This window comes from Arvicola amphibius, chromosome 18 (genome assembly GCF_903992535.2).
Source record: "Arvicola amphibius chromosome 18, mArvAmp1.2, whole genome shotgun sequence".
Classification (NCBI taxonomy): Eukaryota; Metazoa; Chordata; class Mammalia; order Rodentia; family Cricetidae; genus Arvicola; species Arvicola amphibius.
The window spans coordinates 13119601-13140705 of record NC_052064.1 but is presented as its reverse complement, the minus strand read 5'-3'; the positions used below and the strand labels follow the sequence as shown (position 1 = coordinate 13140705).

At 38.5% G+C, this 21105-nt stretch overlaps 1 protein-coding gene across 2 annotated transcripts in view; it reads left to right on the top strand.

The window, feature by feature from the left end:
• Dmtf1 (cyclin D binding myb like transcription factor 1) overlaps window positions 1-21105 on the top strand; it is a 49107-nt gene that overhangs the window by 24797 nt on the left and 3205 nt on the right. The window contains exons 6-15 of one of the 2 annotated variants that reach the window (XM_038315521.2): window positions 4017-4131; window positions 4954-5030; window positions 9156-9313; window positions 10476-10508; window positions 11305-11414; window positions 13235-13463; window positions 14540-14691; window positions 15934-16143; window positions 18182-18267; window positions 20943-21098. In XM_038315521.2, coding sequence (XP_038171449.1) covers window positions 4017-4131; window positions 4954-5030; window positions 9156-9313; window positions 10476-10508; window positions 11305-11414; window positions 13235-13463; window positions 14540-14691; window positions 15934-16143; window positions 18182-18267; window positions 20943-21098 — 1326 coding nt within the window. The remainder of the gene's footprint in view (window positions 1-4016; window positions 4132-4953; window positions 5031-9155; window positions 9314-10475; window positions 10509-11304; window positions 11415-13234; window positions 13464-14539; window positions 14692-15933; window positions 16144-18181; window positions 18268-20942; window positions 21099-21105) is intronic. The other variant, XM_038315522.2, reaches the window with a different exon arrangement.

Here is a 21105-nt window from a genome sequence, read left to right as displayed (position 1 = left end):
GGCAAACTCAGAGAAAATACATTATCTATCCTCTCTTGGTGTGTCCAAAGTTTTGTACCTAACTTACTTTCTATAGTAACTAAGGAAAACTTACTGTGATTATCTAGTCTTCAACCTCATCAGAAACCCGAAATGTATACAATATTACCCGAGTAAACAGAAACTGCAGAGCAAACAGCTTCCAAAACTATAGAAATAATAGAGATAACTGGTTGTCGGGACAGTCATTCCAAGATTCCTCTGCAACATTGGGGCATCGTCTTCAGCCTAGAATATCTGACAGACTTTTGTGAGCAGGAAATTTTGAAGGACTGTTTTATCTTGTCTTGGCGAAGTTGAGCAGTTTCCTTCTGTGTTCTACTTGTCCAATGTGGACAGCATGCTTGTCAGCAGTTGAGGCATGGGCAGTTTCTTTGGAAAGTGACTGACTTTGCCGGCAGTGAAACAAACTCCAGTGGAGGTTCTTTGACGCCCAATCCTTTTTTGAAGTAAATTGGTGCTGCTAGGAGCAGATGTGTCTCACTATCAAGAATAGATAGGCCTTATGTTATAAAAAATATCTTAAATGGATATTCTGTAGATCTCTGAAGTATTTGAAGACCATCTGTCTATCGAGAATATATATCTCTATTTGATCTTGAAACATTTCTAACATGGTTAAAATTTGATTGCTTGATGACTAACTACTAATCTATATTTCTTAATTATCCTGTATAGTTTTTAATAATAACTTTCAAGGACTGGAAATTTACATTAGATTGCTAAGTGAGCTGCGTAGGTACAATAACTTAAACAAGAGTAGAAATGTATACAGTATAAAATCAGTAACCTTAAATCTGTATCAACATACAAAAATATACCAATATAAATGTTTGAGACTAGTATTTGCTCATTGAAATTCTAAATATGTTGCTCATTGAAATCCTAAATATGGTTGTTCATTGAAATCCTAAATATGTGGCTATGGTACAGTGCACATATTTTAGTTTTAAAAATTCTGTAAAATGAAACATATCCATTTGCCAAATACCAATTCCTTTTTTAAGATATTTATTTATTTATTTATTTATTTATTTATTCATTCATTCATTCAGTATCCTGCCTGTAGGCCAGAAGAGGGCACCAGATCTCATTATGGATGGTTGTGAGCCACCACCACATGGTTGCTGGGGATTGAACTCAGGACCTCTGGAAGAGCAGTCAGTGCTCTTAACCACTGAGCCATCTCTCCAGCCCGAAATATCAATTCTTTAAGTACTTTTAGGTAATGGAGTTTTCGTTATACACAGAGAAAGTAGGGCACGTCATTATAATTTCCTTGGCTTCTTGCCAAGTGATAGAAAAGTCTTTCTTCAAACTTTTGCTGTTAACATGGTGTTTCTTATGAAATTCTGAGCTGTAGTACATTTCCTACCAATAGCTGGTCCATTTCATCATTACCTGTGCTTGAGAGCCTGGTAGACCCCTGTGGGATCTGATATGTGTTATGTACAAGGAATGATTTCTATTTCTGATTACTTTGTTATAGTTGAATAAAAAAGTTAATTCTGAAGCATCTGGAATAAGTTCAGTAGTTTTAATGTGTAAAACTTCAACATATTGAGAGTCAGTAACTATATTAAGAGATTCTGGAAAAATCTAATGATACCATGAGAATCCCATATAATTCTGACTTTTAAACTGAATCATAAGAGCTTTGAGCCACTTTACTTAACTTTTCTGACTTAGAGCCTGTTTTTCCTGATCTATTTGCATCAGTATAGAATGTAGGGGCTCCAGAAGTTCGTATTTCTTTTATTATATGAGGGAGAATACTAATTAGTTCTTTCTATAAAATGAAATCTCTTGCTTTTGTGATATTTGTTGCTAATCTCTCCCTGAAAAAAAAAATACTGCAAGAAAATGTTCATTTTCTGCCCATAATGAGGCAATTTCAACATTAGTAAAAGGTACCACAGTTTATAAAATCTCACTTTTCCTTTTAGAATCAATTCAGAAACCTTTTCTACATAGCTCTTTAATTTTTTGCTGTGTGGTAAAACTGTCCATTCTAAAATATCGTCTTCTTTCTGCATGAGAATCCCTGTGGAAGACTGTGTAGGTGGCAAAAAGAACCAGAGTACAGTACAGCTCTGGATCCAAGTGATCCACATGTACATCCTGTAATTTCACTTCTAACAAACCCAGTTGTCTCTCAGCCTCAGTTGATAATTTTCTTGGACTATTTAAGTTCTTTTCACCTTGTCAGGTTTTTAAAAATTACTTAGTTCTTGAGTTGTCAATCCAGGTGGGGGCTGTGGCCAGATAATATCTCCTAACAATTTTTGAAAATCATTAAGAGATTGTTATCAATCTTTCCTGATTTATACTTTCTCTGGTTGAATTTTTTGTAAACCTATCTTTTATCCTAAATAACTAATAGGGTCTTCTCTTCATATTTTTTCAGGAATCTGTGACTGTTCTAGATAGTACCTTTTTTTTTTTTTTTTTTCTATTTTGGTTTTCCGTGACAGGATTTCTTTTTATTATGTATATAGTGTTCTGCCTGTATGTCTGCCTGGAGGCCAGCAGAGGGCGCCAGAACTCATTAGGAATGGTTGTGAACCATGTTGGGACTTGAACTCAGGACCTCTGGAAGAGCAACCCATGCTCTTAACCTCTGAGCCATCTCTCCAGCACAACAATACCTTCTAATATTTCTCTCAGAAGCATTATTTTGTGGTTTGGTTTTGAGATTGGAGGAACACTGCTGCAACATGCATCCCCATAAATTCATTGCTGTGTTAGCCATATATAGTTTTAATTTTATTTTAATGTTTCTATCTGTCCTTCTGACTGTATATACTTGACATTTTTTACCTGAGATAAAGTTCCAGTCCCAAGAAGCTGAATATTTACATCCTAAAAAGGCTAGTCTAGATGCCAAGATTTTGGTGAAATTATTATGTCTGCACCTGTGTCTACCAAACCCTCAATTTCAATGCCATTTTTATGTATGCTTTTTGTTTTGGTCTCTAGTCATTTATCAAAATACTTGTTTTGTGATCTCTCCTGAACTTCTTGTTGTATCTATAGAAGTTATTCTGTCTTTGGTTACATCCAGAGCAGTGTGGTTTTTAACAACAGGTAGTAAATCTTTTAAAGCATGCCCAGGGTCAAGTCTGTTCTGTGAAGCTTTGTTCCTCCCTACTTAGTTTGAATATGCTAAAACTGTAGCCAGCGTGAATGCAGAAGGATCTCTGGGTGCAGTGACCGCTAACACTATAGTAGTTCTTTGAGAGGAGCATGCACCATTTAAGGCTGCGAATCGTCTTCACGGGACTAACACAACATTACCAGTTAAATGAAGCAGTGATTTTGCCTTGATATAATTTACTCTGATAATCTTTTATGAAGAAACTATATTAAGTGAAAGGAAATCACCCCTGAGGACAGTAGCCAGTATTAACAACCAAGAAAGGGAGACTGCTTTCTCCTATGTGAAGGTCATAGCAACTGGATAGAAAAGTTCATTTTATATACAAAATGCCTAAATGATTTTGAAGTATATTTTTTTTCTTGTTAGGTTGATTATTTTTCTTTTTCTTTTGAGATAGGATCTTATTGTGTAACTCCAGCTGTCCTGGAACTCACTTTTAGACCAGACTGACTTTGAACTCACAGAGATCTGCCTGACTCTGCCTTTGCCTCCCAAGGGCTGGGATTAAAGGCATGTGCAACTGCACCCAGCTTGGAATATATTATTATTATTTTCTGAAACAGAAGGTATATAACCCAGGCTGGGAAACCAAAATCCTGCTTCAGCCTCCCAAATGCCAGGATTCTAGATATATGCCACAACACCCAGCTTCCTCAAATGATGGTATTCACCTAATTTATAAAAAGCTGAAGCCAGTGTACACATGAAATTGAATTATGTTAGAATTTTATAATTCCTAGCCTCAACAAATGTAAATGTAAATCCACTTGGGCATTAATCAAGCTTCTAACCCTCCCTTTTTTTTTTCTTTTTAAAGATTTTACAGAATGATCAACTAGATGAAATATCTCCATTGGGCACTGAGGAAGTTTCAGCAGTTAGCCAAGCATGGTTTACAACTAAAGAAGATAAGGATTCTCTCACTAACAAAGGTAAGATAAGCAGAATATTGGATCCTAATATCAGAAGCCTTGGGACTAGAAAGGCTTGTTGTCATCAAGATTCTGAATTGAGACATCCTTGGTGGAACCAAGTAATGTAACTGAACTTTCTATTGCATTTAAATTTCACCATGAATGATACCTTAATGCCACTTATTTTACAATAACTGTTACCTTTGTATTTCTGATACAGATTCAGTCTTACATGTTATTTTTGAACAGATACGCTGTGGTGGCATTTAAGAGGCAATTCAGTTATTGTGTAAGAGGAGAAAGTGAACTTTTCTTGTGTTTTTGAGAGTCTCTTCGAAGCTTAAACATGAGAACATTTACGTTGCTATGGTGCTCACCAGCGCATCTGGGGAAGCTGTTATCAAAAAAGAACTGCGGGGTGCACTGTGCTTCTCTGACGGGAAGACACAGTACAGTAAATACTCTGACAGTTTGCTTGGGAGCTGGCTTTTTGTGTTTAGCTCTAGAATCTTTAGTACTTTTTTTTTTTTTGGCCTATAAAATTATTTTTTTATGAAAGAAACTTTTCCAAAAACTTTTGAGTACGATCTGACTCTCCTTTTATCTCAGCAATGTTACACTTCCACAAGAGAAGTGGTACTCTAAAAATCGTTTTCATGAACTTTATTCAGTAAGGTTACAATAGTTACTGCACTCAGATGAATAGAGTACCCGGTTAACCCAGTTCTGTTCTCAGTGGCAATTTTATCACAAGAGAAATATGTTGTGTTTTATTCCTCTCAAAGGGTAATATTTTGTGTAAGAGTTCTTTTATTTGTATCACACTAATTTCTTTTAAAGGACATAAATGGAAGCAGGGAATGTGGTCCAAGGAAGAAATCGATATTTTGATGAACAACATCGAGCGCTATCTGAAGGTAACCCATGATACGGTTTTCACAGTTCAGTAATTGGTTCACGGGTGATTGCAAGAATAGCCAGGTAGTAGTTTGTAATAACTATGAATGTCTCACTAATTTTTATAACAGAAGATTGATGCCTTAATAATTTCAAGATCCGTGACTATAATATTCTATTTTTAAAACAGATTTTGAATTTTCATCACAAAGTAGCCTTAGTTGCTGGCTGAAATTAGGACAGAAATGTTCATTGCTTCTCGACTTCTAAGCCCTCCCTTGTCTTTTTAGGCAGGCTGTGAGTTTAGCTTGTCCGTGCCTGGGGGTTTGCTTCTTTTTTCAGCTTAACTCATGCTAGTGCTATTGCTTTTTAAACAGACAAACAGAAACAACTTTAAGTTCATTGGCATCAGCTTGTGATCCTCGTCATCTTCACTAAATGTCATTGAACGTAGAGTTTTTGAGGAGTTGACGGAAACAGGAATCCTCTCAGTACATACTACCGTACTACCTACTTGAGAAAAAAAGGAAACCAGAAATAATATGCAAGGTTTCTACCATGCAGATGATGTGCATGAGATGTACCTTAAGAGTTCAGGGAAGACTTGTTTCCCAGGATTGGAACAATTAAGCAAAAATAAGAATTTGATTTGTTTTTTTGAGGCAGGGTCTTACTCTGTTGCCTGGGTTGACTTGCAGTCTTGGCTAGCTTTGGACTTGTGGCAGTCCTTCTCCTTCAGCCTTTGTGATGCTATGATTACAGACAGTTACTGTCTGTAGCAAGGTATGCACTGAGTCTTGAAAGGCTGTGAGCTAAGAGTGGCCAAGTGTAGCTTACATTGTGCATGAAAGCTGAGTGGCAAGCCCAGGACATTACTGTAACCCTATAGCTGGAAACAAGAGTAGCCTTGCAACAGCTGGCATAAAGTACAGGTCAGATAAGTAGAACTACATTGTACAAGAAATGGGAAGTAATAAGACTTTAAAGAAGATCTGATAGCTTAGTTAGGTGGTAGATTGGTAGTGGAGACCTACACGTCTTACAGAATCCTCACCAGAGCCTTGCTGCATACCTTTGAGGTGGGGTATAATTCAGGTATTTTAAGTGTAGATTGTCAGCGTTGCTTGGGATAGGGGAGTATGCATTCTTTATTTAGCTATTAGCATTGTTTGACATATATAATAAATACATTGTCACCTACCACATTTGTATTCGTAAGCTGAATTTTAACTGCTAAGGTAAGCTTTGTAAACTGTAAGCTTAAAAAAACTTCCACCAGGCGGTGGTGGCGCACGCCTTTAATCCCAGCACTCGGGAGGCAGAGGCAGGCGGATCTCTGAGTTCGAGGCCAGCCTGGTCTACAAGAGCTAGTTCCAGGACAGGCTCCAAAGCTACAGCAAAACCCTGTCTTCAAAAACCAAAACAAAACAAAAAACCCTTCCATTCTTTATTATAAATTCTCTACAAATGATGAATGAAAGTTCTCTTACCAAGTCTATTTTGAAGAAACAAGTCAATAAGTGTTGAAAAATGCAGTTGTCCACTGGTCCCATACACTGAGGAACGGAGGACAGTGACTAAATGCTTATCTGGTAGAGACGGCATGGATGACCAGATTTGGAGAATTAGAAAAATGGTGTCTTACCTAGCAGCTCTGAGTAGACGGTCTCCAAGGATCCTTCATTATATTTGAGAGCTGTGACAGGACAGCAGACAAGGGGGAAGCAGATAGACAGGGCTCTGAGTCCTGGCGAAGGGAGACGGAATTACTGACGCGGTTTGCTGTTGGCTCATGTGGAGACTGACGGCGGGATTGACACGAGTGGGCAGTGTGGAGGATCCGGAGTCTTGGGAAGGAGGAAGGATAACTTACTGTTTTTAATTCTTCATCTTATATCAAATACTTAGGAGCCACGTTTAAACCGGGCATTCTCATTGGTTAAGCGTCAGATAGCCCAAATACTGGGCAAAATAATGAAAATAACTGTCACAAGCAGAAACGAGAAGGGCAGCATGCTTGATTCGTGTTGTCCCGCAGTGCCAAGCACACAGGGCTGGCATTTACCTGGGTTTAATTGCAGTTCTGAAACTGTGAGTGGAAAGACTCTAAACTTTTGGAAGCTGTGCACCACTGTAATTTTACTTGGTTTTGATATTTATATAAGAAGATGGTATTTCATAAATTGTTTCTCTTGCTCACTATTGTGATTTTTTTTGCTATTGACTTGTTTCAATGACAAATATATTTCAGGTTGCTCATTACAAAGAAATGACTTATTTTCATTCTTTTTAGGTTGATTTTTGAAGTAAAACAATTTTAGATGGTTACTGACCATTGTATTTCTTTTTAAATTCCTCTTTGTATTTTCTATACATTTTGCTATGGGTTTGGTTTTGTTTCCTGCTAGATGTTCATAATATTTGGTGTATCTCAAGGGTTTATAGATAATTCATTATAGAAACCTTTTCCGAATTTAGGGCCTTTCTTTTCCTTCCTTTTGAATAACATTTAATGGACAAACATTCTTAATTTCAATATTTTAAACTTGATTTTGCATGCTTGTATAAGATAGCATCTCATAGGTATGAATCTATTCTTATTTATTGTCCTGATAATATTTTATAATTTTGTACTTAATATCTCCCCCCCCCCAACTAATATGAAATAGGTCTTCAGTTCTTTTTATATATGGATGGCAGTTGCCCCAGCATTTTGTATGGGGTGAAAGTCCTTCTCCCAAGTTCTTTCTAGTTTTATCTTGTTATTACCTTAACCCGTACCAGGTTAACGCAAGCTTGAACAGTCTAATACCTGACAAGGCAAGCCCCTTTGTGAATTTCTTGGCTATTTTTAGCCCTCTTTTCTTAAAAAGTTAGTTTGTAGAGAATGAAATCCTGAGAGAGTTTTTATTGGAATTAAACTGACTCTCTTTGTAAAAGAATTATATTTTTTAAAATTCTATATTGTCTATAGAAGACTTAAGCTTTGTATAGAAATGCAAATGTCTATTTATTGATTTGGTATTCAGCAATTTGATACAGTGCTTGTTCGTTTGTTTTTCTCAAAACCTTTTTGGCTACCTATATATATGATATTCCTTATAAATAATTCTCTTCAAGTATATATTTCTGAAATGTTCTTTTATCGGGTCTGCAGCTTACCCTGATTCAGTATGAGTTTTATCATTTAGAGTATTTTCTACCTATTTTGAAATTTGACATGTTTCTGTAAATGTGCTGATTGTTCTGAAAACGCACCCCAGCCTCTGCCGGGATGGCCACAGTCCATGTCCTAACTTCCTGCTCAGCTCTGGTTCTGTTCTGAACTAGTGGGACTCCAGGGCTGTCGTGATGAGTAAGCCTTGCCCCAGGTTACTTTCTGAAATGGTCCTCATTGGGTTTTGTTGTTGAGGGTATGTTAGCCTCATAAAATCAAATTATCTCCAGTTATTTTCTCTTAAATGTTTGGTAGTGTTTATTCATAATACCACCTAGATCTGGAACTTTCATTATGGTGAGATTAATTGTAACATTTTTTTGGTTGGTTTTTTTTTTTTTTTTTTTTTTCTGTTTATGTGTTTTTGATTTTCTATCTTTTCCAGAATCTGTTTTGGTAAGTTGACTGTTTTTAGGAATTTGGTCACTTTATGTAAATTCAGACTTATAAAATTGTTCATAATGATCATTTGTTGTTCAGTCTCTGTAGTGTCTCTTAGGCCACATTTCTTTCATCTCTAGTATGCGTGCCTTTTATTTTTGCCAGAAATGTATCATTTCAAAATTTATTTTTAATTCATCCTTTCAAAGAACCATTTGAAACTTACCTTTCATTTTGTTTTGATTTCCTTGTACTTGTTTCGAGTTTATTTTTAATTTTTTTATAAATTTACAATGAAATGTAAACAGAAGTTTAAAATTTAAACTGAAATTGAGTTGTTTGAACTGATAGTTTATTTTTGGTGCCCTTCGGTAATACTTGAACAGCCACTGCAGCACTCTAAGGTTAATTCAGAGTGCAGACTGACTAGCAGTGGTCCCTCTCCGAGGGTCACTGGCCCGTTAGTGTTAAAGCTGCTGTCAAAGCAGAGTATATCCACATACACTGTATCAGCAATCCCTAAGTCAAAGAACTGTAACCCATTTAGGCACGCGGAATAAAAGATGCTACAGAAATCATCTTTGAGATGTCAAAAGACGAAAGGAAAGATTTCTACAGGACGATCGCGTGGGGGCTGAACCGGCCTTTGTTTGCGGTGTACAGAAGGGTCCTGCGCATGTACGACGACAGGAACCACGTGGGAAAGTATGGTCGCGTGCGTGCGCTGCTGCGCGTTTTCACCTAACTGGGGAAAGAGTGGCGGCAGCCGTGAATCCTTGTTGATAATTTTATCCTACAAGTGTTAATATGTGGAGAAACCTCATAATAGGACTTTCTTAGAAATTAGAAAGCTAAACTACCTTACGTAGATTAACTTGATTGAATTTACTGTGTCAGAGTTTACTTTGTAGAAATTAAAAATTGGGGTGGTTAAAGATGTAGGGAGTGTTAAAAGAACTCGAGATTCGTGGATAGTATTTGTTTCCTATTTGATTTGAGAATATAGTATGCAAGCGTAATGACTTCATTTATTTTTAAATAAAACCAGAGTAGAAAATAGTTTAGCAATGATGAATAGATTTCTGCTAACGGTAGCATTTATGGAAAGGTATCAACATAGCTGAGTGATTTTGTGATACTGCTGATGGTTTGTCGCTGGGACGGTGTGACCTGATAGACACTGGTGAGCTCCCAGTGCTGGTTTCCTCTAGCCTGTCAGCAGGCCTCCAATGAGAATACACTGGAGACCTGAAGGGAGTCAACTGAGGTGTTAGGAAGCTGGACAGAAAGAGTTTTTTGGCTCAAGAATGAATGACTTGGCTAAGTTTCAGAAACTTTCCATGCAGTACAACTGGTTAAAAAGTGAATAGCCTTATAGAATTTTCAGATAAATGTATTTTTTAAACATATAAAACAGAACATTGCATTGGCTGTGAAAATAAAGAAAAAGATTATTAGAGTATCTATGCCTGGCTAGAGAAAAAAAAAAGATTTTTTTCTCTTTACTATGCACTATGTTTTTCATAAGTCTATTTGGAACTGTTGTAATTTCAGAATCCCTAGACCTAACTTTGAAATAAAGGAATATCTAAGTAACATGAGGCAGGTAGATGTTTTCAATGTCGGATTTCCATAGAGAAAATGATACAGTATATATGTGTACTATAGCTAAAAGTAATTACTATTTTTTTCTTCTAAGAATTTAGAAGCATTTATTTTAACTTTTAAGAACTCACTTTATAACACTTTACAAATATTACCCATATGCTGTTTTGTTTAGTGTTCAGATCACTAAATAAAACTGGTTTTTGGTAGTGTTTGTAGCAGTGTGTATTTAATTGATTCCTTCCTTGTTCTGAATTTCTAGATACACTCCTGAAGAAATTGAGAAGCTCAAGGAGTAAGTTTTCTTTGATTATAATTCTTTGGCTTTTTGTCTTATTTTTAACTTTTAAATCTGAAATTTTGAACTTTTTGTCAGACGGGTATAATTTTATTTGGCAGTTAAAGGCATGAATTTCTGCTAGAAGTTATATATTAGCTATGCCCATAATAGACAAATTAGTCTCCAATTGTCAGTCACTAGGTGCTTGCTGAGATCACTAATAGGATTCCAAAAGGAATTAAATGAATGTTTTCAGTGGCCTGGACACTTAATTTAGGGAATTTATTACCAGGATCTAGGGCTTGATATAAAACTGACCTGGTGAGTGTTGACTCCGTCTGGTAAGGGCTGTGGATCTCCGGATGCGTGTATGTTGCTTCATTGACTGAAGACGTTAGTACAGTGTGGTTGACTGTGTGTCTGAAGACTGAGAGTAGATCCTCTTTATAAAGTTGTGCTGGAATTTTAAGAAGAGCTTGTTAGGAATATGCTCCAAAAGAAAAACTCTGGGACTTGCCTGGGACTTGTCAATAATCTGAGGGGAAATTTGGTCTTTTTTAAAACACATATCCAAGTTATCTATTTCTTCTCTGACCCAGGAAAAGGGCAATTGCTGCCTGTTCTTTTTTCACCCACAGACAACTGTGGACCCCAATAAAAGGCCACTCTTTCAAACTTTGGCTCTCAAAAGTATTGCTGCCCACAACTTCCAAACCACTCAAAAGGGAAGAAGAAGAATGAAGAATAAATGATCAGATTTAAAGGGAGGAAACAGTTGAACCAATTGCTGATTGGCAGACTCTTGTTCTAGGCTCCGGATAAAGCACGGCAATGACTGGGCAACCATAGGGGCAGCCCTAGGAAGAAGTGCCTCTTCTGTCAAAGACCGCTGCCGTCTGATGAAGGACACCTGCAACACAGGTACTGCGTGCTGTGCTGCTGTGCTCTGCTGTGCTGTGCTGCTGTGCTCTGCTGGGGGGACTGTCTGCCCCTGCAGGGATTGTGTGCCGTTCGCCTTAGTCATTTCCTGATCTTCTTTCTATCTGTCTAGTTTGATAGATGAAGCCAACTGGGTTTTGTGCTTTTAAATCCAGTATCACCGAACATTGTTAACGAGGACATAGCGACACTTCATTTTCAGACCATTTAAGTTTAGTATGCTGCAGTTTTGTATCGGTTCAGAGCTGCTTCCCTGGGGAAAGCTTTGTAGTTTAAGACATACAGAAGTCATTTTGATATAAGGCCATCTAACTGAACTTAAAACATCAGCCTGTATTTGTGATAGCTTCAGACCCAGGGAATTCTGAAGCAGGAAGAACCTGCATGTGTTTCAGAGGTTAGGAATACTTCTGTGGATCTCCAACTTGAATTTTATTTTTCATAAATTTATGATGATTAGTATTTCGGTGTCTTGGCCAGACTACATATAGTTCTTAATATATACAAATGTATTGATGATAAGTATCAAGCTAGTTTGTGATAAACAATGGTTTGTAGAAACTCTGCCATTTTTTCCATGAGCCTTAATTCCTCTGTAAAACAGGTTAGAGCTGACACTCTAAATATCCTTTGGTCGTAATGTTTCTAAACGACCCATAATCCATGTTCAGGTCTTTAATTTAAAAAAAAAAAGTTTTCAAGTTTAGCTTAAGATTCTAAACCATCTTTTTCTTTACCCCTTACTTTAAAGTGACATCAAGAATATGTCCTCTACTCCCTGATATCATTGCTACCAGTAAGACAGCAAGACCATGAATTTCACCAACTGGCATTCATTCTTTGGTGTGGCTAGCTTAAGAAATGAAGCAGAGCCGGGCGGTGGTGGCGCACGCCTTTAATCCCAGCACTCGGGAGGCAGAGGCAGGCGGATCTCTGCGAGTTCGAGGCCAGCCTGGTCTACAAGAGCTAGTTCCAGGACAGGCTCTAGAAACTACAGGGAAACCCTGTCTCGAAAAACCAAAAAGAAAAAAAAAAAAAAAAAGGAAATGAAGCAGAAGCTTTATTTGACGCTCCAGAGGTTCTGTTTGCTTCTCTGGGTACAGAACTCATTTGTTAGCACAGTTTGGGGGAACAGTACCATTCCCTGAGAGCAGTGTGAGAGGTGGGCCTGCCAGCTTCCCTCTGGCATTACAACATGGCTTCTTTTTAAAGTTCCTTTCTGTTTTTCTGCTCAAGCTTCATTCCATAAAAAGGCAAGAGAAACATTAATTGTTAATCAGCTCAGAGATTTGGAAAAGCTGGAATGAAAATGCATATGAAATTAGTGTCATAATTGACTAATGCATCATCACAGTGGCTTGGAAGTGGGATGTACAAATGACGCTGTGAACCTCACTTTCTCTTGACTAGATGAGCTCACAGATGTCGCTGCGTGTATTCGTTATCATTCCCTCTTAATAAGACAGCCTCTGAAGTTTATTCCAGTGCTGTTGGCAAGTGGTGAGAATTATCACCCTGTCAGTGGGGCCATCAGCGAAGTTCTTCCCACTATATTATTTCGATATAAAGGACTTGATGTAACTTGAGGATATATAATTCTTGTTGTTTTAGGTAATATTTCTGTCCTTTAAAAGCCAGTAGAGTATAATTCTAGTGAGTATATGTGGTTTCCAACTGAGTGCTGTTATAAAGTAAACCGATCAGCTGAGCTCCTTCACCTTTGAGTTTGAGCTTGGACATAGAGGGCTAGATTCAGTAATGGCTGAGAAGATAACGCTGTACTCTGGATGCTTCCTTTTCAGGGAAATGGACAGAAGAAGAAGAAAAGAGACTTGCAGAGGTGGTTCATGAGTTAACAAGCACAGAGCCAGGTGACATCGTCACACAGGGCGTGTCTTGGGCGGCTGTAGCTGAAAGAGTGGGTACCCGCTCAGAGAAGCAGTGCCGCTCTAAGTGGCTCAACTACCTGAACTGGAAACAGAGTGGGGGTACTGAATGGACCAAGGAAGATGAAATAAATCTCATCCTAAGGTTTGGGTTCCAGATCTTTTAACAACAAAAGCCTGCTTCATTTCTGTAGATGTCTTGATGGACTTTGCTCTTGATTTCCTTGAATGCCGAATGAAAAACAGCCTTTCCATGGGAAGCCATGTGCAAGACCCTGAGTACCTTAAATTGAGCTTTTGTTTGTTCCTGTCTGGTTGATTTAGAGCAGAGACAAAGGCAGAGGCAGTGAGGTTCTCATTGTCCCACCAGTGGGCCTCAGCAGCAGCCTGTGGGAACGCTAGAGTAAGGGTCTCTTCAGTCCCTGGGTGCTGTGCGAGAGGTGGCGATGGAGACCTAGTCTAACAGTCACACCATCGGCTTCAGTCAAAGGAAACACTTCTGCAGGTTTAAGACACTGGGGAGAGGAGGGGCAATTTGGTTTTCACTTTGTTTCAGCCATGGAAACTAATGAACAAACAGACTGTTAAAGTTAAGAGTTATACTAGTCCATGCTAAACATCAAAATCATCAGTCAAGGCAAGGAAATACAGACTTTCAAAACCTCACATTTATTGTACTGTTTGTTCATTTTATTGTTTTTCTTTTGTTCTATAAGTTTTTCTCAACTAAGTTATTTTTATATATGGTGAATTTCTAAACAAGTTTGGTTTCTTTGTAAATAGAAAGCCCAGCCAACAAATAACTTACTCTAAAAACAAACTATAGCCAGGACTTGGGAGTCTGAGAGTTGGGTCTCTGAATTCAGGACAGCTTGATCTACAGAGCGAGTTCCAGGACAGCCAGGGCTACAGAGAGACCCTGTGTTGAAACAAAAATAGCAAACCAAACGGTGAACCACTGCAGTACTGTACAGCGGAGCCTGTTCTTCATCTAGTTGTGATTTCTAGTCTGCTCCCTTTCCTCCACAGTGCTGCTTCTGCGTCTTGCCATCTACAGTTCAGGACCATGGCTGTGCTTCTCATTCCTTAGCTCTCACACTGCTTGAGTCCCTTTTCCACCATGGCCCCTCATTGTCGCTCCCTACCATTCCCTTTACCTCTCCTGAGAGGAGGATTTGTAAATAAACTTAAGGTCTAACAGATTTATTCTGTAATCTGTAGGATAGCAGAGCTTGACGTAGCCGATGAAAATGACATCAACTGGGATCTGCTAGCTGAGGGATGGAGCAGTGTCCGCTCACCACAGTGGCTTCGCAGTAAATGGTGGACCATCAAAAGGCAAATTGCAAACCATAAAGATGTTTCGTTTCCTGGTAATGTACTATTTGCTTATAGTATTACTCCTAGAAAGTTAGTGGTTAGAGTCTTTGCCTCAAGTACAGGCTATCATGACAGATTTCCATTTAAGCTGCCCTGTTTCTTTTTGTAGAGAGTCCATATGATTTGTAATTCCCAAAACCTGTAAGGGGAGGGCACATTTACACATGTTCATCTTCCACATAAACTACAAAGAGGAAATAAATTTTACATTGTTTCCTTTAGTAGAAACCGTCCTCAAAAACAAATTGATTAATTTTAAATACCTTGGCTATATTTATTATTTAGAGAAAAGTCTGGCACCCTACATTTTTCTTTTCTTTGTCCTTTTTTTAAGAAACTAGGCTCTCTGGGTTTCCAGGGATCTTAAATAGGATTTGCTTAGAGGTTTGTCATACCATTGCCTTTTTGCATTTAGGTGCTAACCTGAGTTACAGAGTCTCCTTATTTATCACACTCAATTCTCTTAGGGCACTCTAACTCCAGTTTTCAAAGCAGAGTTCAGTGGCGAGGGACTCTACTTGACTTCCCGTTACAGAGGGTTGGTTTGGGTCATTGTCAGAGCAGAAGCTGGGCATCGTGGTTTACGCCTGCAATCCCAGCACTTAGACAGCAAAGGCAGGCAGATCACTACAGACTGAGACACTGTCGCCTCACACCCGCCAAAAAGAGCAAGTTCTAGAGTAAGCAACCCCATGAAAGGCCCTTGAGTACATGTCATTGGTAGAAGACTGCACTGTTGATGTAAAATAGAAACAATGTGCTAGCATCACAGTTCTGCCAGAAGCCCCGGAACACAGATGTTTTATTCCCATGCCCCTACAATGTCCACCCACTTCCATTTTGTTCTAATTCTGATGACAAGAACAGTAAACTTTTAGTGATTTTAAAGTCTGGGCAGGCATGGTGGCACATGTGTCTAAGTCCAGGCTGCTTGAGGGGCAGAATTACAGGCTCACAGGACTAAATTTGGAGGCCAACTTGGGCAACATAGCAAGACCACTCCCATCTCCAAAAAAAATTTAATCCCTTTTTAATCTCCTACGGATATTTCCAAAGACATAGGCAGGTTTTAGTTGGAATCTTTTTTTTATGATTTTGACAGTTCTCATTGCAGTGTACAAGTCTTTACTCCGAATACTTTCCCTCCTTGCCCTCCTCCCACCCTACTTCCCTTGATGCTTAGCTGGTGGTCTGTCGGAGAGTCATGTTCTTTTTGTCTACCCATCTCCCTTCAGTCTTAATAAAAGGTCTTAAACAGTTACATGAGAACCAAAAAAACAACCCAGTGCTTTTGGAGACTAAATCAGGAGCTGGAGTTCCAAACAGTAATTGCAATTCCAGTGTACAGCATGTTCAGATCAGAGTCGCCCGCTTGGAAGATAATACAGCCATCTCTCCAAGCCCCATGGCAGCGTTGCAGATTCCAGTCCAGATCACCCACGTCTGTAAGTGTTGGCACCTCAAGACTCCTTGCCATTGGGCCTTACCATCTAGTTAATGGCCAGTGCCTTAGTCTTCTAGAGTGTTGATGGAAACTGATGAATTGTGAGATCTAAGGAATTTTATGTCTGACTCAGTTAACATTTGCACAAGAATGAATGTGTGACAGGAGGAACTTCAAACACCTGACAGTTTCAAGTATTTCTAAATCATCTTTCTAGATTTTATAATTAATGTTAAGGATTTTTTATAGAAATTAATCAAATAGACATCCAAATCAATGATTAGGAGAGAAATTGTTTTCAGTGTGACGTCATTTGTAATTTATCCAGGATGCAAACAACACAAGCTTGAATCTGAGGTAGTACATTTTAAAAATGGAATCTTTATAAAGATTGAAAAAAAATTTAAGGTAGTAAAGGGCCAGTTTACTTTAGGGAAGTGTTTTTAATCTCAGTTATCCTAGAAGATTTCAGTAACCCAACAATATATGAGAAAAGGTCTTCACTTCAGCTCCATGTTTACCTCCCTCCCCTTTCTGACATTTCTTTGCTTTTAGTGACAGAAAAGAAGTGAGTTCCAATTCTTGGAACTGTCTTTATTTACCATTAGCCCCCTCCCCCCTTTTTTTGGTGGTGGTGGTGGTCCTACATGATGCTGTTTGCCTGTGAAAAGATGGTTGCCCACAGTATGTACTTTGTTGTTCACACCCGGGCATTCTGAATAAGTCTTTGCAGAATACCCTCCTATTACAATATGCTTAGTGTTTCTTGACCTCATCTACAAGATGCAAATAGTGATTTCCATCATTAGGACAAACCAACATGCGTGCGTGTGCACGCGTGCGCACACACACACACACACACACACACACACACACACACACGCACGATGCCCTCGTTGAGAAACACTGGGCACCTATTGATACCATGAGCACCATTTATCTGTATATGCAGTGACTATCAAAGGTACCTTTGTGGGGGTGGCACTTGCCTTGCGTGGTGAAGCCCTGGATTGATCACATGCACCACAAAACAAAGCTGCTTTTGGAGACATTTGAACTACTGACATGCCTTACTCTTTATTTAACCCTCCATGTTTTTTAATTTATAGTTTAAGAATTATAAAATAGCAGAAGTTCCTAGTCTAAATAGATGAGCTATTAATGAGTATAAATTGTACATGGAAAAGATTAGCCACCATTAGTATGATACTATCCATTAGGAAGACAGCAAATATTTCATAAATGGAACCTTAACACTCATTCATACTATCTCTTTTTAATAGCTTTTTAAGAATATTTTATTACTTCCGACAAGATGTGTGAGCATAGTAAGAGTTCTCTACCCCATTCATTATTGTTAGCATTCTGACCCCAGCTTCTTGATTTTGCTCGTTAGACCCCATCAGATATGGTCTTCTGAAAAGAATTACTGTAATATGTTCTTTTGGTTTAAAAATTGCTTTTGCTCCTCATAACAACTCTATATAGGAAGTACAGATAAAATCTTTGAATATTAATTTGAGTTAAATCACTACAGGGGCCTTGGAAGAGGCAGTGTTACTAGAACTAATACCTAATGTTAGAGATCTATAGTCCACATCTATAGTGCTTACTAAAATTTCCAGAAATTTTGCTATTCTGTTTTTTTTTTTTTCTCTTTCCAGATTAGCCTTGGTGTATTTTCTTGCTTCCTAACTCTTGAAACTCTTCCAGATACACACCAAGAGTTATTAGCAAACCTCTTATAGGTTCTGATAATATCTTTGGCTTTATTAGCCCTCTGATGTCATTATTGCTTTCTGTTGCGTATAAAAGCAACCATATTAAAAGCTATGGGTGGGCATGACTGTCTAGTAGAACTGACAGTGGGCTGAAGTTAGCTCTTGAGTATGTCTGATCTTTGTGCCATCCCAGATGAGCCCATTATATAACTTCAGGTTTGCAGGCCAATTGTTCAGTATGCGATTTCCTTCATGACAGCGGATTCCATTGGAGAAACTTCACACAGCATTTTATTGTTGTCCTTGTTCTTACCACAGCTTCAACAGACTCCCCTGCTGCTTCTGTTGACTCAGAAACAATAACACTAAACAGTGGAACACTACAGACATTTGAGATTCTTCCAGTGAGTAATACTTCAGATAATAGCTATTAGCTGTTTTTATGCAAAAGGAAGATGAGCTATCTAGATGGAGTTAGAACTCAGAGGCCAACTGGACAGACTGGACATAAACTGGACTTCCACTTTTATGTCATTGTCGTGCTTGTTCTCTGTATGTACATAAGCCAATATTTTCATCTGAAAATGACAGTAATGGGTAAATGGTATAGTTTGTACTGGCTCAGGTCAAACTGATTATTACAAAAAATTAGTGGGCACTTCATGAGCTGTTGGTAATATTTGAGTATATTGAATAGCTCTTATGCTAGTCACTGTATACAAAATATTTCGTTTCAGTCATTAATGGTTATAGTTTTGCAAATTTTGTTAACTGTAAAAATGTTAGCCAGTTATCAGGAACTGGGGAGGTGGCTCTGTAGGTGAAGTGTTTGTTTTGTAAGCACAAAGGACCTGGGATTCCCAGCGCCAAGGAATTTGGGCTTGGCAGCGTAACTGTGGTGCCCACTGTGGGTAGACTAACAGTCTACCAAATCAGTGAGCCGTGTCTCAGTGAGACTGGACAGAGATTGAGGAAGACACCTATGTCGACCTCTGGCCTGCACATGCATTTGCACACATGCGCACACACTACGTACTCGTTATCGATGACCAAATTCTAACTGCAGGTTTATCTAAAATAACACAGAACTCATGCCTGAATGCTCAATTTGGGATTTGGGGCTAGCGGTGTGATTACTGTGCTGGGAGGTAGCAGAAGCTGAAGCTTCAGTCAGCCATACAGTTGCTAGGAGAAACAAGCATTCATCCACAGTGTACTAACTTGCTCTTCAATGAGTCAAGTATATTATAGGACATTTTTAGGCTGAACAATGGATTTATCTCTATGAAGCTCCATGCGTGAAAGAAAATCTCGTTTCACATACTTGAAATTCCCTAAATAAAGGAATATCTGGATATGATTCAAGTAAATTTTGGTTGCTTATAATTGGTAGGGGAAATGGGTCATGTACAGGCTTTCTCTTGGGGCAGTGAAAATTCAAGAAGCAAAAGTGCCAGTTCGTGTCCTCCTTCCTAAAGCAAGCCTAGAGTTGGTTCCTATTTTATTAAGAAAATATAAGCACTCGTGTTACTTCAAGATTTATTTTGAATCATGTATTAATACAATAATTTAGTCAACATCCTTTAGCTAAATCCCTTGAAGATTGTATTTCCATCTTTGGACTTGAGACCATGGTGATCTCACAGTAGGATTGTACAGTATACTAAACACTGATAGCGACAGAACTTCTTTGGACTTGAGATTAGTGACCTCATAGTAGGAATACACAGTATATTAATACTGATTGGGACAACTTTACGCTTGTTTATTTTTTCTTGGAGAAAAGCGTATTGGGGGTACTGTTAAGGTTGTTTACTTATAAAGTCACAACAAATAGCCTGGGGCTGCAGACATTGCTCAGCAGAATGGGGACTGGCTGCGCTTCCAAAAGACCCAAGTTCAGTTCCCAAGACAACCGTCTGTAAATTAAGTTCCAGGGGATTTGGCCCCCCCTCTGTGGGCACCAGGCACATGTTGAGTGCAGAAACAGCAGGCAAAACACCCATACACGTAATTTTGAACTATATAGACTTAGGTGTATTCAAATACTTGAGGTGTCCGTGATTATATACAGTATTAGCACTGATTTCCCAGCTATCTGTGATAAATACTGGTAATCTTTAGAAAAAGGCTTGGTTTTCACTTTGGGGAAAGCAGAGAAAAACTGAGTTCCCAGTAGTGGTGGAAACTTTAATAGTCATTTCTGATTCTACCAACCCTTCCCATGAAACGTATGTATTATGTTTCCTTGTTAGCAGTAAGAAATCCTGTAGGGATCCAGGACACAGGAAAGACATTTTGGCCAAGATAATATTGAACTGAGAAACAGACTTCCCCAGCCCTCCCTAAAGTACAAAGTACTTAATCTTCAGCTTATTAAGATAACCTGGACTAATATAGATGCAGTTTAAAACCTATTAGTGGATAACTCTATCACCATAAAATCTCAAAAGATAAATATATTGCTAGTTGACTTCCTATTCAAATGGTATCTTCATTTTCCTTAATATGTGAGTGTTTCCTAAAATTATTCCATAATAAAAACATTTCAGGTAAATAAACACCACCAATGTTCCTTTTCAAAAACGTGGTGTTAATCTGTGTTAGTGCATCTCATTATTGGGTGGGGGTGTGATACATTGCTGACGGAGGTCCAAGGATAACCTGCAGGAGTTTGTTCTCTTTCACTTTGTGGGTCCTGGGGATCCAACTCAAGCTCGGTGGCAAGTGGCCTGACCCACTGAGACATTTTGCTGTTTTTTTATTTACCAGAGAGGAAAGTTTAAAAAGATAATTGAGAATTGCGATCCTACATTGCCTATGGTAGAACCTACTGTGTTGATGCTTAGTTGAAACCAGAACTAGAAATGCAAGGGAACAAAAGACATGATAAATGTTTTACTCAGATATTTCAGTGTATATAATGAAGAGTATTCTCTTTGTCATGTGTACCTTCATGATTGGTTAGCATAATTGGTTAGTATGCTGCTAACTACTAACTTCAAATCAGATTTAAATGCAGATGTAGACTAAATCCATAGGTTTTTGTACCTGTGTTGAACCTCTTTTTCTTCTTTAGTCTTTCCATTTACAGCCCACTGGTACTCCGGGCACCTACCTTCTTCAGACAAGCTCAAGTCAAGGCCTTCCTCTAACTCTGACCACAAGTCCCACAGTAACCCTGGCGGCGGCTGCTCCTGCTTCTCCTGAACAGATCATTGTTCATGCTTTATCCGTATGTC